Source organism: Lynx canadensis, chromosome A1, assembly GCF_007474595.2.
Source record: "Lynx canadensis isolate LIC74 chromosome A1, mLynCan4.pri.v2, whole genome shotgun sequence".
Lineage (NCBI taxonomy): Eukaryota > Metazoa > Chordata > Mammalia > Carnivora > Felidae > Lynx > Lynx canadensis.
In genome coordinates, this window is record NC_044303.2 from 98,047,800 (window position 1) to 98,064,566 (window position 16,767).

At 45.2% G+C, this 16,767-nt stretch overlaps 1 protein-coding gene and 1 pseudogene across 2 annotated transcripts; both read left to right on the forward strand.

The window, feature by feature from the left end:
- Positions 1-365: 365 nt before the first annotated feature.
- FAM170A (family with sequence similarity 170 member A) lies at positions 366-3,962 on the forward strand. 2 transcript variants are annotated; one of them, XM_030297863.1, is made up of 3 exons: positions 366-435; positions 2,311-2,451; positions 3,241-3,962. In XM_030297863.1, exons 1-3 carry the CDS (start codon positions 366-368, stop codon positions 3,960-3,962), a joined length of 933 nt encoding a protein of 310 aa, XP_030153723.1. The 2 variants fall into 2 exon arrangements, with proteins under 2 accessions (XP_030153723.1, XP_030153800.1); XM_030297940.1 differs by lacking the exon at positions 2,311-2,451.
- Positions 3,963-15,217: 11,255 nt separating this feature from the next.
- Positions 15,218-15,321, forward strand: LOC115527015 (annotated as a pseudogene).
- The last annotated feature ends 1,446 nt before the right edge of the window (positions 15,322-16,767 follow it).

Genomic DNA, 16,767 nt, shown 5'->3' on the forward strand with positions numbered 1-16,767 from the left:
TTGAATTCACGGGAAAGGTTCCATTGGGAAAAAGGAATGACTCTTGAAAATGGGGTCTCCGCATTTGCAAAGGCTGTGTGGGATCCAGGTCCCCAGAATGCTCTGACATCATCAGTGAGGTCAGAGAACTCTGCTGTGGGCCTGGTGACCTTTGAACCTTAACAGCCCTGTGCTGTAGCGAACCCTGGGCAGTGCTGCTCGTTCTCTGAGCCGTCTGACGTCCTCAGCCATTTAGGGGACTCAACTATTTTTGCTTATATTGGGCCATTTCATCATATTTTCTGAGAGTCAAGAAGGGCCAACCGGCGAGGGAAAAGAAGAGCTGGGGGTTAGGTGTCTTCTAAGAAGCTTCTGTAGCTGGTACCATGAAACAGAGACAAAAGAGGAAACATCTGGAAGATGAAGAGTCCCAGGAAATGGCTGAGCAGGGAGGAGGTATGTGCTGGGCATCTTGTCTGGGGTGGGGGGGCACAGAGGCTGCGGCCAGTCTGCGCCTCCCCCAGGGAGGCGGGCAGCAGATGTTGCCGCGTCCGTCCTGAGGGTCCCCGGTGGTGTGAGATGGCACAGGAAGGCCAGATGCCCCCCAAAAGCCAGGGATTCATTCCTGCCAGTCTGAGAACTTCTCTCTTGGCCTGTTCAGGCCTGGAGCTATGCTGGACTCAGAGCAGGCTGGGGTCCCGCTTGCCCAGGCTCAGTCCTGTGTTCTCTTTTATTCTCTTTATGTGATTTTCCTCTGGGGTCCCTGGGTGTGGGGTGTGATGGGTGCTGATAGAGATCGACCCATCAAAGAGGAAAAAGAGGCCTTGCTCAAAAGCATTTTGAGAAGTGACATGCCTGTGCAGAAGGAGATGGTCTAGGGACGGCATCATACCGAAAGTGTGGAGATCGTATTCCTTTAGCAGGAAGAATTTACCAGTTGATCCATGGGAGTTTGTGAATCTACAGGTGTGGGCTTTCCAGAGGAGATCAAGGGAAGGGAGGGGTCTTTTACAGACCATGGCCAGATGGAGGGGGGTGAGAAATGTAGTCAGGGACTTTCAGGGAGCTCTGAAAGCTGTAGATTTACTTCCTAGGGTGCATGGTGACTGCGTGCGTTTTACACAAACAAGTAGCTTGTCCTGAGAAAGTGGGTGGTCACATGCAAGAGGTGGGACAGAGTGGAGACCACCCCAGAGATCCAGCCAGAGGCTTCTGTCCCAAATTAGAGCTCTCTCATCAGCTTCCACGAGGTCCAGGGCCCTGAAGAGTGTAAGATGGGCCCTGGGAATGGAGGCCTGGACAGGAGGAGGATTTTGATGCAGCAGCTGGGATAGGACAGAGAAAGCAATGATTGGCAAGATACGTTTGTCTCTTTGTGTGTGATGGGGCAGGGGGAGCAATGGGGAGAAGGGGGAGAGTGTCCTTAGCTGTGAAGTCTGTCTTGTAAGGTTCCTGTCACTTACCCATATACATTTTGATAGAGAAAAAAATTGCACATCTACACACACACTATTTTATTAAATTGTCCAGAGCATATAGGCATATATGCATATCACTCGTCCACTGTGTTCACATACGATCCATGTGTATCGAAGTCCTCCCGTTACACCAAACTCTGGAGTATAAGTGTGTCACAGATACTCTATGGTACATACTTACACTAAAAATAAGCATGACCCAAATATTGCATGGGAACACTCGCAAATAAAAATTATTTGTGGTTTACCTGAAATGCAAAATTAACTGGGCGTCCTCCATTGTTGTCTGCTAACTCTGGGAACCCTTGTATACTTCACACCAGCTGACGTATCATACCCTGATTAGTGTCTGTCTTCTACCAGAACGTTCAACATTCCCAGAGCCTAGAAGAGTGCCTGATACATAGTAGCTGAACACTGTTGAAGGAATGGATAAATGAATGATTGAATACACACCATAAATACAGACCATATTATATAAATCAGGAAATGTGACATGTCGCATGGTTCCTGAGTTGTGAATACATGCTATGCTCCAAATGCTCTATGCGTTTCTACCCTGCTCGCTACACCGTCCCCACAGGCGTGGAAGGTTTGACTGATACATGTTATTCTCACGTGTCAGACATCCTGTTCACAGCCACCACTCAGGCCTTCGCTTCTGACAAGACACTAACAAAATAGTTATCGATAGTAACTAAATGCAGGCGTATCCACGGGGGACCAGACAGTCGACCATGTGTATTCGCTGCACCTGACCCAGGTCAGACCCTCTGTTAATATTTGTTGGATGGATGAGTGATGCATTAGCATGCCCCACCCATGGTGTCTCAGGCTTTCCTATCTTTCTCAGGAGTCTCGAAGTCGCAGGAGGGTGCCCTTCAGCTTGGATCCCCTGGGGTAGCCAAAGGCTGGGGCGCAGGGGTAGGGGAGGCGTCCTCTGCCTCTGAATACTTCTCCTGTGTTTCTTCTCCACGCAAGTTCATCCTTGGTGGTAAGCGTTCAGGGCTCCTTGGATGTGGGGCCCCTTGGGTTCGGGGCTGGAGACACACAGATCCAGGACAGTCAGAAGTGATCAGGGCTCAATGGAGGAGCCCGGGAAGATGGCATAACTGTTGGGAGAGTGTGGATACGAGCTCCATGTGGGAGAGCGTGAGACCTGGTGCAATCATAGTGGGGAAGTTAAGATACAAGGGCCAGAAAGGTCCGAGCTCGAGCTGTCGGGCTGAGGGACAGAATTAAGCACCTTCAGAGGAGCTGTGCAGGCTTTGCCTTTATCCTTACTTCCAGAGAAGGGCGGAGCATCTCAGCACAGGCCTCTCCGGCTCTGGAGCAAGGAGCATCCAGTTCAGATCCCCACGCCTGACGCCCACCATTCACTACACGCACGTCCATTCTTAGCACGCACACCCCAAGCCCGTGATCTACAGTGCCATGTTCTCCACCACTGTCTCCATGCCACATGCACATGTACCCCGATGGTAGCCCCAACTCACATTCTGCTCATGGCACGTGCAACCCACCACCGTCCCTCACGTTCTGCAACCCCCTGCTACCTGACTCCACACCCCCACATACAGACGCCCCCTAGTCTCCCTACAAACACTCAAAGCCTGCAGATGCCACCAGATACACCCGCCCCCCCTGCCCACCGCCCCGGACTGTGAACACCAACACCAAGCTGCTTACACCAACAGCCCCTCTGCCCTCTACCACACTTGAAGCTCCTTCAGCTTCTGGCCGGCCCCACGCACGTTCTTATGTCTCTAATTTCCTTTCCCAGGAATCCGGAGAGTACATCGAGACAGTCCCCAGCCTAGATCACCCCTAGTCCAGGGTCAGGAGCGAGGGGAGACTGCTCCCCCCTCACACCAGGTCTCCTTCTCGTCCCCTTCATCCTATAAGACCTGTGTGTCCTCTGTGTACAGAAACAAAGAGGAAAGGGGCATGAAAATATACTACATGCAGGTACAAATGCAAAAGGGTGTGGCTGTCTCCTGGGAGACAGAGGAGACCTCGGAGTCACTAGAGAAGCAGCCGAGGATGGAAGAAGTGACCCTTCCTGAGAACGTGCGGGTAGGTACTCCCCCCTCTGATGTGTCCACCAGAAACCTGCTGTCTGACAGCGAGCCCAGCGGGGAGGACAAGGACCACGAGGAGCGGGCAGAGTCAGACAGCCTGCCAGGCTCACCCACTGTTGAGGAGAGACCCAGGGCCAAGACCCCCGACTGGCTGGTGACCGTGGAGACTGGCTTCCGATGCATGGCCTGCTGCCGGGTCTTCTCCACCTTGGAGGTCCTCCAGGAGCACGTCCAGTACGGGATCAGGGAGGGCTTCAGCTGCCATGTGTTCCACCTCACCATGGCTCAGTTGACGGGCATCGTGGAACCTGAGTGCACCCAGGAGGAGGAGGATGAGAACGAGGAGGAGGGGGAAGAGAAGCAGGAAGAAAAGGACAAGAAGGAGCAGCCCGCGCAGGAGGACCCTCGCGTGAAGCGACCCTGAAGCCAGTGCCCAGGCTGTGTGTTTCATTCTCCAAAGGACAACAAGTGAGCTGGGGCTGAGCGTGTGAGGGCACTGTGCCTTCTCCACAACACTCCTGTCTCTCCCATCCAGGCTCACGCCCCCAGAATGGAGAGTGGGGGGCTTTGACAGCTCAGGGGACACCTTAAGGAGGGGGGTGGGTGAGCGGGCCCCTTGCTTCTTGTCCAGGCATTTGATACAGTTATGACTGTCAGTGGGGATTTATCCCGAGCCTTTCAGCTCCTGCAGGAAGTCCTGCAAATTTCCTAGGGCTAACCGAGCACCTTTCCTCTTGAACCAAGAAGTGTCTTTCTCTGTTCTGGTTTCCACACAGCAATTGAGATCCATGAGCCATAAATTCCTGGAAGACGGTGTGGCCTTCTTTTGGGAGAAGTAAGTAAGGCCTGAGGTTGGTGTGGTCTGAGCTGATGTCAGGGGGTCCCAGGGGAATCTAGGGGAAGGAATTACATGGCCGCGCTGGGTTACCTTGTGGCTCTGCAGTGGCATCAGCTTGTGGCATACTCAGTGCGTCCAGGAAATTGACCTCCATTTCCTTAAGTGAGAAAGTGAGAATTGAAAAAAAATTTTTTTGAGTTTTTAAAATTTATTTTGAAAGAGAGAGGAGGTAGGAAGGGGCAGAGAGAGAGGGAGAGAGAGAGAGAGAGAGAGAGAGAGAGAGAGAGAGAGAATCTCAAGCAGGCTTCTCACCATCAGCACAGAGCCTGACATGGGGCTTGAACTCACAAACCATGAGAGCATGACTTGAGCCAGAACCAAGAGTCGGATGCTCAACTGATGTAGCCACCCAGGTGCCCTGAGAAAGTGAGAGTTTTGATTGGCATTTATTTCATTGACTGCATGACTGACCTGAGCTCTAAGAGCAAATACTGCCAGCGGCCCTTCTGGGATGAGAGCTCATTGCAACTTCAAGGGCTAGGAGTGGTCTGGAGAGAGGACATGGGGCCTAGCAGGACCAGAGGTTTGAGGTGTGAGAAACTTCGGCCAAAGCCAGCATCTTATCCCGGCCCATGGATGTAGCCCTCTGGAAGAAAGCAGAGTGCGGAGGGATAGAAACAAGGAAGTGAGCCCCCAAGGGATCTGGGAATATTCCAGAACCTTCCATTTGCTATAGTAGGTCTGGAAATAAACTCAGTGTGGTATGTGTGGCTCTGAGCTTTAAGGCAAAGGTGAAGGGTCACCCTGGCTCACGGAGCTCACGTTCACTTCTTGTCTCTTCCTGTTCTGCCTTATGTGTTTAATCAATTCCAGGGAGAAGAAAGGATCCTGGGGACAGTAGCAGATAAAATGCCAATGATGTGAAGAAAGATGAAGGAACCGGCATTCAATCTGGCATCACATGAAAATATAAATACCATATGCAATAAAGGCTGTTTTCCAAACCTTACCTGGATATGTTCTTTAAGTGAAGTTATCTATCTATCTATCTATCTATCTATCTATCTATCTATCTATTTGTCTGTCTATCTACCATCTACATCTTTCCCTCTAGTGGCTCATGAACCAGGTCTCCTATAAGCACCAAAGACGCCCACAATCCTTTTCCAGCAGCAACAGTACTGAAGCACTCGGGGTTGGTTAGGCTTTTGTGTGACTGTTTTCACAAGGCTGGATTCTACAAATGACAAACTACACTGGGTTCAGAAGAGGTCGTCGGTAAGTAGCGGGTGCTATAAAAACTGTGTCCTATGGGTCGTGTTTGAAAGCAGTGTGAAGGCAGTCTTCAGAAGGCTGCTGGCTGGTGTGCATATCTCCCCAGGTCTGGCCTGGATGAGGGATTATGAGTTATGGCTTCACAAGGAAACAACAGGACAGAGGAGAAATTTCTGAGTTTTGAAGCTGTCCATGGAACAGGTCCCTCTTGCATGGGTGAGACTTTGTCACAGTGCTCAGAAGAGGCCGTCTAACCACAACCACCCGTTGTGTTTGCAGAGATAGTTGTAGCAAGAGTTTAAGCCAATAAGCTCTGATATTTTCAGTTCTGACATTAAATTTCCATTTCTAAATAAATTCTTCCTCTAGCCTCTCAAGTTTTTGAACTTTTCATCCCTGAACTTAATCTTCACAACACGGCTACCACCCCCTGGAACTAAAGACGTCTAGGAGGCCCTGAAGACTCATTTCGATGCATGAGGTTGTCCCTGGACTGCAGGTGAGGGGGTAGTTATGTGTCTTTCTAATCTGAGTAGGGGGGCAATGCCAGGCTTTAGAGAACTGATGGAATTAGAAGGAAGTAATTCAAAGTTCAGAGATTCTGTCCATTTAAGCAGGATAAGGTCTAATTCCAAAGTCCTATGGATTTTTTTTCGGAATGTGAAATGTGATTTCCATGGGGCTTTATTGAATCAACCATGGTTTCTGTGATCTGGCGTTGTCATTTTTATTTGAATAATAATGATAATGACAATGATAATAATAATAATAAACCAGCTTACTCACCGGTTTCATGTTTCTCAGCTTGTCCAATGGGGATGTCGTCTGCATATTCACATGTTTTGCCTCAAGATGCCCTGTTTCCCCTTTGACTGCCATTCCAGGAATTCAGAATTGGAGGCTCATCCTACCCTTCCGTACTCACACCACCATCTGGGGGATTCCACTCCCTCTCTGACGGCGTCTGTGTGCTCTGTAACCTTCCCCTTTGTCTTGTTCCTTCGTTCCTTGAGCCCATCAGGAACATTCCCTTTCCACACCCAACACCCCCAGTCTTCCTGGGTCTTCATCATTTTCTTCTCCTTTTCTTGGAAGGTTTTTTTGACTTCTCTCTTCCACTGACTGTTTCAAACACTGAGAGCTTATTTCACATAACTCGGTGGGATGCTGTTGACACAATGAGAGTTCTGGCTGCCATTCCTGTTCAGAGAGAGACTTCCCTGAAAGCACAGAGCAGAGCAACACAAGGGCCTGTGGGTCCAAGTCAGGTGTTGCAGGAAGAGGTTATTGCGAAGTGTGGAGACACTTGCTGGATTTTTAAATTTGTTAATCTTGTATCCACCTGCCTTATTAAACCTGTCTTATTCTTACTAGTTTATCTGTGTGTTCTCCTGGGCTTCCTGGATAAATGTTGATGTTAAATGTAAATTGAATGCTCTGTGGATAACTTGAGTTCATTATAATTCATTTGATAGATACTTTTTTAACGTTTACTTATTTGCTTTGAGAGAAATAGCACAAGTCAGGGAGGAGCAGAGAGAGAGAGAGAGAGAGAGAGAGAGAGAGAGAGAGAGAGAGAATCCCAAGCAGGCTTCATACTGTCAGCTCAGAGCCTGATGTGGGGCTTGATCTCATGAACCATGAGATCATGACCTGAGCTGAAATCAAGAGTCGGTCACTTAACTGACTGAGCCACCCATGTGCCCACCATTACAGTGAATTTGTAACTTGATAATCCTGTTTCTCATTCTTTTCTTATCACCTTCTAATAATTGTATCTGCTTTATGCCACAGTCTTCACACATCAATAATCCTCCTTAATTCTGTTGAAGCAGATGAATCCATTAAGAATCTTGTCTTTTTCTCTTTATTCTTTGCATTTCCTTTCTAACTTTTAAGATCCTTTTCTTGCCTTTTTACTATCCTGACTCTTTTTTCCCCCTATTTCAGTAAACTTTCAGTCTCCTTCCCTAATTTCCTCCCAAACATTCGGAGTTTATTCCTCACAAATCAGAGGATGTTTGATTGTTGAAAAGTGATAACTTCACTGGTGTTCTTGCAATGGTGGAAGCTTCCCTGTCTGGCAGCCCACAAAGGCTGGCCCCTGGAGACCTGCAGTTGCGTTCCAAACCCTTCTAAAAACAAAATGCATAGCAAGAATACCTCCCAGCAAATTAGAGTCCCTAGACAACTGCTCAAATCTCAGCTTTGAATTACCATCCAGTTAAGATGATTTGGGTAGGAGTCATGGGGTAAATATGTCCCCAGATCTATGTAAATAGAAAACCAAAGAAACCGTGAAACAAAAATTGGAAGGAAATCACACGTGAAACAAATTAGGGAGTGGTTTTAATCTGTACCAAGATGTGCGTGAGCGTGTGTGTGTGTGTGTGTGTGTGTGTGTGTGTGTGTGTGTGGTTTGGTATGTTGGAGGTGGAGATGGGGGTAAAGGGTAAAGGGTCCTATGAGCTCTAATTACTTACCCAGACAAGTTCAGTGGAGATGCCCATTTGCCCTGTAACAGGTGCATCAAACCTGAAAGGTCCTTCCTGTTTCTGTGTTGCACCTGTAAGTGCAGAGGCCCAAGGTTCCCTGTGTAAGTTTCTCAGACGATACTCCAATCTGAGATTTTCTAGCCTCATCCAAGAATCTGACCTGAGTTCCCTTCTGCTCTGGGCCCCTGGAATCCTCTCTTCTTCTGATTCCTGGGGAATATTTTTTCTAGTCTCTTAGCCAAGTTCTTTCCTCTCGGAGACATTCCACTTGTTTTCCCTCAAGACTTGAACAGTACACATTTTGACAGCTTAGTGAACCTAGAGTCAGGTTAAGCTGAGAATGTGGTGAGAGGCAGGATTGTCAATAGAAAAACTAGTTCCCCTTTTCTGAGGGGACTTGAGAATTTGATCTTTAAACCACTCTGGTAAGGAGGGGAAACAGAATAATAAAATTAGCAAGTAATGAGAAAGTACCACAAACCAGGTATTCTTGTATTTGTGTGGGTTAATTAGTCTAGAGAATGACTCTGTCAGGTCCATGCCATTATCATATTGTGGGATGAGCCTTACCTGGTCTAAGGGATTGTGGGCACAGCTCCTGGAACCATCTGGGAACTTTGTTCTTATTCTAGATCACACTAGCCTGGGGCATATGAGGGGCTAGGTGAAGAATTTATTCATGCCTAAGGTTACTGCATACTGTAGTCCTATCAGGTGCTAAGAAATTCCAAGATTAATGAGGTCCACCTGGCCCAGATAGCCAGAGTGGTTTGTGTGTGTGTGTGTGTGTGTGTGTGTGTGTGTGTGTGTGTCTGTGTGTGTGTGCACGCGTGTGCAGAAAACTTCTGGCCTAAGAGAGTTCTGAGCTGGTTCTGTTTGATCTCATCAAGTGCAGGCAGGGGTCCCCTCTCCACATCACCACTGCCACCACCTTCCTAGGTGTCTGGGCCATGCCATAACTCAAGGGTTTATGAATGGCCTGGCAGAGTGAACGCAGAGTAAGTTGGATGGGTTCCACCTGAATACCTCTCTTGCTGGGGAGTCAGGCTGATGTCTGGAGACAAGTAGAGTGTTCTCAGACTGTGTGTGTGTGTTGCCTTCTGGTTGGTTCTCTCTGCCAGGCACTCCAAGACGTCATCCACTCTCAGCCCAAGAGATCCTTTTCATTGCAAGTGTAGGACGTTTGCCTCATTTGCCATCATATCCTTTCCCGAAAGTACAGTTATTACGAGATGTTCCCACTTTCCAGACTCCTTTCCTCTCACTTGATTTCTGTTCTGTTACCTCTTCCCTCCAGGATGGTGTGTTGACTCAATGGGCATAGATCCAAAGATTGCAGGAAATGCCAACAATTCCAAAATAACAATACAGGCACATCAGGAAAACTTCAAACCATTTATCCTGATACATTTGTTAAAATTTCACAAACAGAGGTGCCTGGGTGGGTCATTCATTTGAGTGTTTGACTCTTGAGTTTGGCTCAGGTCTTGACCCCAGGGTTGTGGAATCAAGCCCTGCCTCCAGCTCTGTGCTAACTGTGGTGCCTGTTTGGAATTCTCTCTCTCCCTCTCTCTATCTCTGCCCCTCTCCCCAACTTGTGTGTGCTCTCTCTTTCTGAAAATAAAATAAAATGAAAAAAAAACCTAAATTCACAAACAATATATTAAGAGTATAAAAACTCAACGGATAAATTGAGTAAAACGTAATTTTTTCTTTATTCTTTCCCCACTATATTCATTCCAATCCTCAAAGTTAACATGATTAACCATTTGATATGCAAATTTTTGGACATTTTTCTACACATACACACTTTTTCACGTAAAGTATGAACTAAGTCCCCTCTAACTTGCTATGATTCTGTGATTTGCTCTCTCCCAATGAGTCATCTGCTGATAAAGAAGTCCTTTTCATGGACAAATTTTCCAGTAGCTAATAGTTAACGTCTGCTGAGTGCTTACTCTGTGTCAGGTACACTTCTCACTGCTTATATATAATTCTTACACACAGTTTCATGACATCCCCATCGAACAGGTAGTTATAAACCCTCTGTAACAGATAAGGGCAGATGAGGCATGAATAACTTCTTCATCTACTTCTTCTTCTTTCATTTGCTCCAGAACTTACACAGGGGCCAGACAACTTGGCTGAGACTTTGGAGCAAGTCAAAATCCATTCCTTTAATCATTTTGCTTTATTGTCTCTATTTGGAAGAGTGGATGGTTTTGCCACTAAAACCTTTAACTCTGTTACCTTGTTACATCTCTAGCATGCATGGGTTTGTTACATGGGGTAAGTAAACTGAATTTTAAAAAAATGTTTATTTGTTTTTGAGAGAGAGACAGCCAGAGCGTGAGTGGGGGAGAGGAAGAGAGAAAGGGAGACACAGAATCTGAAGCAGGCTCCAGGCTTCACGCTGTCAGCACAGAGACTGATGAGGGGCTCGAACCCACGAACCATGAGATCATGACCTGAGCCAAAGTTCGATGTTTAACCCACTGAACCACCCATGTGCTCCTAAACCGACTCTTTATAAAAACCCTTATTCAGCTGAATGAAGGTAAGCCAGGGACTAGAATGTATATATTTAAGACTGCCTACCAAATTTTAAAAATGGTTTCTTGAATATAATTTATGTAATGTCAAGTCTAGTATGCTGTCTAAATAGTAACAGACAAGTGAAGATGGGTAAAACGGTACTTCAAGTTGACAAGTACCAGGAGTGTGGTAACACTGGGGCCAGTGCAGAGACCCACAGAAAAACTTGCTGTTTCCCTCCAGGCCTTTGGAAGGGCTCCATCAACTGCCAGTGTCCCCGTAGCAGCTACTCAGCTCACTTCTTAGTATACAAGCATCTTCAATTTGATAGACTCACAAGGAAGGCTTAAATGTGGTTAGCAGCCCTGCATTCTTGACACAATCACATCTTCAGAGTGTGGGAGAATATCAAGCTATGAAAATGTCCTTGGAAGGACTCACTTATTAAATTTGGCTTTCTCAATCTTCCTAATACTTTTTCACCAAACACCACGTGGTTCCCTTAATTTTTCAGATTCATGTTGTTTTTCCTTTGTCTAATGAACGTTCAAATATTTCCTGAGGAGCTATTAAGGTTAAGGGGAAAAAAATAAACATCTCCAAAACAAAAAAGATAATGACAAGTAGAAAAAGCCCTGAAACTAAGGATATACTTCATTATAGCTTATTAATTGGAGTGGGAAGTTTACGCTCACTGCTTAGGGTGGATAAATAAAAGTCAAGGATTCTCTGAGGCTTCTCTGGGATCCTTATGAGTCTCCACCATTTCCGATGAGTACGATATGACAGATAAAGTATAGGATGTGTAGTTAAATTTGAATGTCAGAAAAACAATGAAAACATTTTTAGTATTAATATGCCCTACATAGCACATAGGATATACTTATACAAAACATAAGTATTTATGATTTATGTAAAGTTCCAGTTTAACTGGGTGTCCTGTATTTTTTATTGATTAAGTCTGATGACAGTACTGATGAGCTATGGTGGAGGCAGCTAAGGGGTGTGGCACAAAATGGCTCTTGGGTAGTTACAAGTTGCTTGAGGTCGTCTAGGTATGGTGTAAAATCCTTCATGAACATAGCTGAAAAGCCACAGCCAGTATTTGACTGGAATTACTTCCTTGGGCTTCTCTTAGGTGGGATGAACCTTTCTCTTAATGACTTTTGGTAAATCTGGAAGCCTATATCTAAGGGGAGCCCCAAAGCAAAATTGCATCCTTACAAACACATTTCCAATTCAAAATGGAATCTTTCTAGAACTGGTTGCATATGAATAATAAGAGATGAGAAGGTTTGTGAAACTTGGGATTAATATACCTTTTACCCTTTATGAGTACAGTTTTGCTGTCCTGAGAGATTTAACATGAGTCATGTGAAAAACCCCATGTTCCTAGACAGACAGAAATAGTCCTGTTATACTTTTGGATGCATGGCCAGGCTCTTGTGTTTCAGACAGTGACTATCTGGTCTTAGAAAGACAGACCCAGGCCTGCATCTTTCTGAGGACCAGGCAAAGACCAGAGTTTCAAGTTTAAGTCTTATGGCTTACAGAGACAACAGTGAACTTCACGTTATTTCCACAAGGCAAGTCATGGAGCCAGACTTGAGCTAAATCCACTGTGCAGGTTCCATCCAAACTATATGTCAACGTAGAGCTTGTTTAAAACTATAGAGGTCCAGAAAATTCTCTGATATGCTCTTTGGGCCCTCACTGTCAGAGAGGAAGTAGGGCTGGTACTATAGTGGTGCCATGAATTTTCTGGGCTTACATTGGCATTTCCCAGGCCCCAAAGACTTGGTGTTGCTTCTTGAAGTGTGCAGAGAGATTTTTCTCTCTTTTGTGGCCTCTAATAGCTTTGTGAAAGGAAGGTTTTGCACCAGGCTCAGAAGAAGGCTGGGCAGGTTTAGGCTCACTGGTATTACTAGACTCAAGGAGAAACATATGATAAAAAGTAGGGGTGTCTGGGGTGGGAAGGATATTGCTGGAATTTCACAAATGCTGCAGCACCAGGGAAGGCCACCAGAAGAACTGGGCTGTGATTTAGGTTGCAGGTAAGGGAGTGAAGAATGGAACAGGGACTGACCTTATACAAGTGGCCAGCTTGTCATGCATTCATTTGTAAAAATTCATTCATTCATTCATTCACTCATTCATCAATTGGATTGCTATCAGGTATCAGGTATTGTGTCAGGTTTTGAGATATAGTAGTGAAGGAAACAAGTTCTCAGTCTTTCAGGAGCTTATAGTTCAGAGGGACTGATAAATAAATAGGCATAGGAATGAATTAATTAATTGGCATAGGAAATAAGTTGCCCAATAGAGGAAGTAGAGTCTCTGTGGGTTCAAACAGGAGTGTCAATGAACTGAGCCCAGTGGGTAGGGAACAGGGGACCAGAGAGGGTTCTCAAAGGAAGTGATAGTGGAGATCTGTAGGATGAGCAGATATTTTCCAGGAGCCTCCCAGATGGAGGGAATGAGGGAAAGATGGAGGGAAGGAGTAAAATTTCAGGAAGAGAGACCAGTCCGTTATGAATCCTTAGGATGAGGAAAAAAATGTATGTTCTTTAGTACGTTGGGGGCATGAAATCTGAGGGAGAAAAGTGACAGGGGATGTGCCTGGAAAGAGAGGCAGGGTTTCATAGGCCATGTTCACAAGTTTAAACTTTGTTCTTTGGGCAAAGGGGATTCACTAGAGGTACTAAGCAGAGAAGTAACTATGTCATATGTGTGTTTCAGAAAAGTCAGTTAGATGACTGTGTATAGGGTGGATTTATCTGGGCATCGACATGGGCAGAAAGCTCAAATTCTTCTGTGTGTGGACCAGGGTCACACACGGGACTACACAGGGCACTGGAGTTAAGTGAGGCAGTGAGTGGGGTGGGTGGAGGCCATCATACCTTCATTCTGTTAAGAGCAACATGGAATCAGTGACACCTCCTAAGATTATACAAGGCAGAGCTTTCTTTGTATTTTAAAAAGTTACCTCACGACCTGAAAGGGTCATCACTGTAGAAAGGGAGTCTGGCACCTGCAACAGCTGAAAGGAAATAGCAGCTGATGGGGAAAAGCAGAATATGAGGGGTTCTGGAGCAGAATACTGGAAGCAAGTAGCGGCTAAGGGCCTTTCCAACTCCTGGGCCTCTCTACCTTCTCTTCTTCCTGTCCCCCAACCTCGTGAGGATGAAAAGGGTCTCCTAGAGGGGCACCTGGGTGGCTCATTTAAGGGTCCGACTCTTGATCTTGGCTCAGATCATGATCTCACGGTTCATGAGGTCCAGCCCTGCACTGGGATCTGTGCTAGTAGCATGGAGCCTGCTTGGGATTCTCTCCCTCTCCTTCTCTCTCTCTCTGCCCCTCCCCTGCTCATGCTCTTCCCTGCCCCCCTCAAAATAAATAAACTTAAAAAAAAGAAAGAAAAGGGTATTCTAGAGACCTTTGGCCAAATTCCCTTGTATGGAGACTTTCCATACAATTCCTAGCTTCTTTCTTTATCTTGAGAAAAAGATGAAGTTAACAGCCATGATAATTAAGTGAAGAGTGCCACCTGAAGTGTATGTATGCCACAGGTTGTCAGAGATGGAACATGCGCTAACTTGGAAATTTCTTCAGCGACCTCTCTCTGGGCCACACCTGTGCCAGCCCCATATGCAGTGCTGTTCCCCTGAACAGAGAGGGCCCTGCTTTTTGGGCTTGCCTCAAATGAGGTGATGGACCTTGCCACAGGGAACCTTTTTTACTTCAGAAGAGGTTGTAAGAAAAGTCAGAACATCTCTCCTTAAAAGTGGTTGCTGAATTCCTTATTTATCCAGGACCCTCTGTCCTACCAAAGTGTGCGTGTGTGTGTGTGTGTGTGTGATCTAGATCTGCTGAGACATTTAAGAAATAGTCTTAAAATCACAATGATGGATTCAGTATGTCTCTGTGAATTAAGTTCAGTGCATTTTTATGTTTGTTTTTTATTAAAAAATTTTTTTTCAATATATGAAGTTTATTGTCAAATTGGTTTCCATACAACACCCAGTGCTCATCCCAAAATGTGCCCTCATCAGTACCCATCACCCACCCTCCCCTCCCTCCCACCCCCCATCAACCCTCAGTTTGTTCTCAGTTTTTAAGAGTCTCTTATGCTTTGTGTTTGTTTTTTTATGTCTAGTCTGGTCTGTCTCTTCGTGTTGTAAAATATTCACCCTACTGATTATTTTGAAAGAAGAAAACTGATGCCTGCCTCAGGGAAGAGAGCCACTCCTAAAAGTCTCCTTAGCTTCCCTTTTGAGGAAGGGAAGATACTTCTGTGGAAATAGTTTTAGGATGTGAAGGAAGCCTCTAGTCACATTGATGAAAAACCTGTGATTTTTCAGAGCACAGACCCAATGAAAGGTTTCTTTTTCTCAATGTGTGTGTCTATGTTAACATTCAGATTGACAATTATGTGTTACAAGCACCTATCTGATAAAGGGTTAGTATTCAAAATACGTAAAGTACTTAGGAACTTCAACACCCCAAAAATGAATAAGCCAATTAAAAATGGGCAGGATCGCTTCTCGGCCTTTTGGCTAAGATCAAGTGTAGTATCTGTTCTTATCAGTTTAAAAATGGGCAGGAGACTTGAGTAGACATTTTTCCAAAGAAGACATAAAGATGGCCAACAGACATGTGAAAAGATGCTCAATGACATCAGTCATTATCAGGAAAATGCACGTCAAAACTACAGTGATTTAGCACCTCACACCTGTAAGAATGGCTAAAGTCAACAACTCAAGAAACAACAGGTGTTGCCAAGGATGCGGCAAAAGGGGAGCACTTTTGCCCTGCTGGTGGGAATGCAAACTGGTGCAGCTACTCTGGAAAACAGTATGGAGGTTCCTGAAAAAGTTAAAAATGGGACTACCCTACGATCCAGCACTCACACTACTAGGTAGTGTATTCTTACCCAAAGAATACAAAGATACTAATTTGAAGGGATAAATGCACCCTGATGTTTATAGCAGCATTGTCTACAGTAGCCACATCATGGAAACAGTGCAAGCATCCATTGACTGATGAATGGATAAAGAATATGTGGGGTATTTATGCAATAGAATATTACCCAGCCATAAAAAAAGAATGAAATCTTACTATTTGCAAAGACATGGATGGAGCTAGAGAGTATTATGCTAAGCCAAGTACTTCAAAGACAAATACCATATGACTCACTCATGTGGAATTTAAAGAAACAAAACAAATGAGCAAAGGGGAAAAAAAAGAGATGCAAACCAAGAAATAGGCTCTTAACTGTAGAGAACAAATTATGGTTACCCGAGGGGAGGTGAGTTGGAGAGATGGGTTAAATAGGTGATGGGGATTAAGGAGTGTACTTGTGATGAGCACCAGGTGTTGTATGGAATCAGTGAATCCCTAACTTGTACACTGAAACCAATATTATACTGTATATTACTAAGTGGAATTTAAATAAAAGCTTTTAAAATATGTGTAACCACCAGAGTGCAAAAAGTACCCCTAATCATGGCAACACCCCCAATATCCTGTGGTTTGAAAGTAACGGAATTCCCCGAGTAGGGATATGCTGTTTATCTTCATTATTCATCACTGGATGGATACCATTTGTAATTTCCAAATAGCTACTGTTTTTAGAGACTTCTTACTTTCCGTTTCTGAAGGTCCCTCATTACCAACTCCTTTGATCTTGGGAATCTTCTACAAACCACCTATTACCACAAAATGTTACTATAACAAAACATAACAGTATTCTCCATGGGATTTGTTGTCCCAGGATGTGACCTTCATTGCCTTTCCTTGCTTGTGGCTTAGGAAGCACAAGTGGACGCACTGTCTTCCTAGCTTGTGGCTTAAATGAACTCAAATTTCCTCCTGCCGATAACCTCAAAGCTTTTGTCTAGAAATTAAGCTGGTGAAGTAACGGAAGCCTTTCCCCCATGATAGGCCTTTCCTTCGATACAAACTGAAAATGAGCTAAGATAACGTTAGAAGACTTGAAGTTTGCAGGTTTTAAGAATGATTTGGAGAATCAGGAGTAAAAAGGGATTCCTACATGAGAATATGAAATGTGATTTCTCCCCAGATAC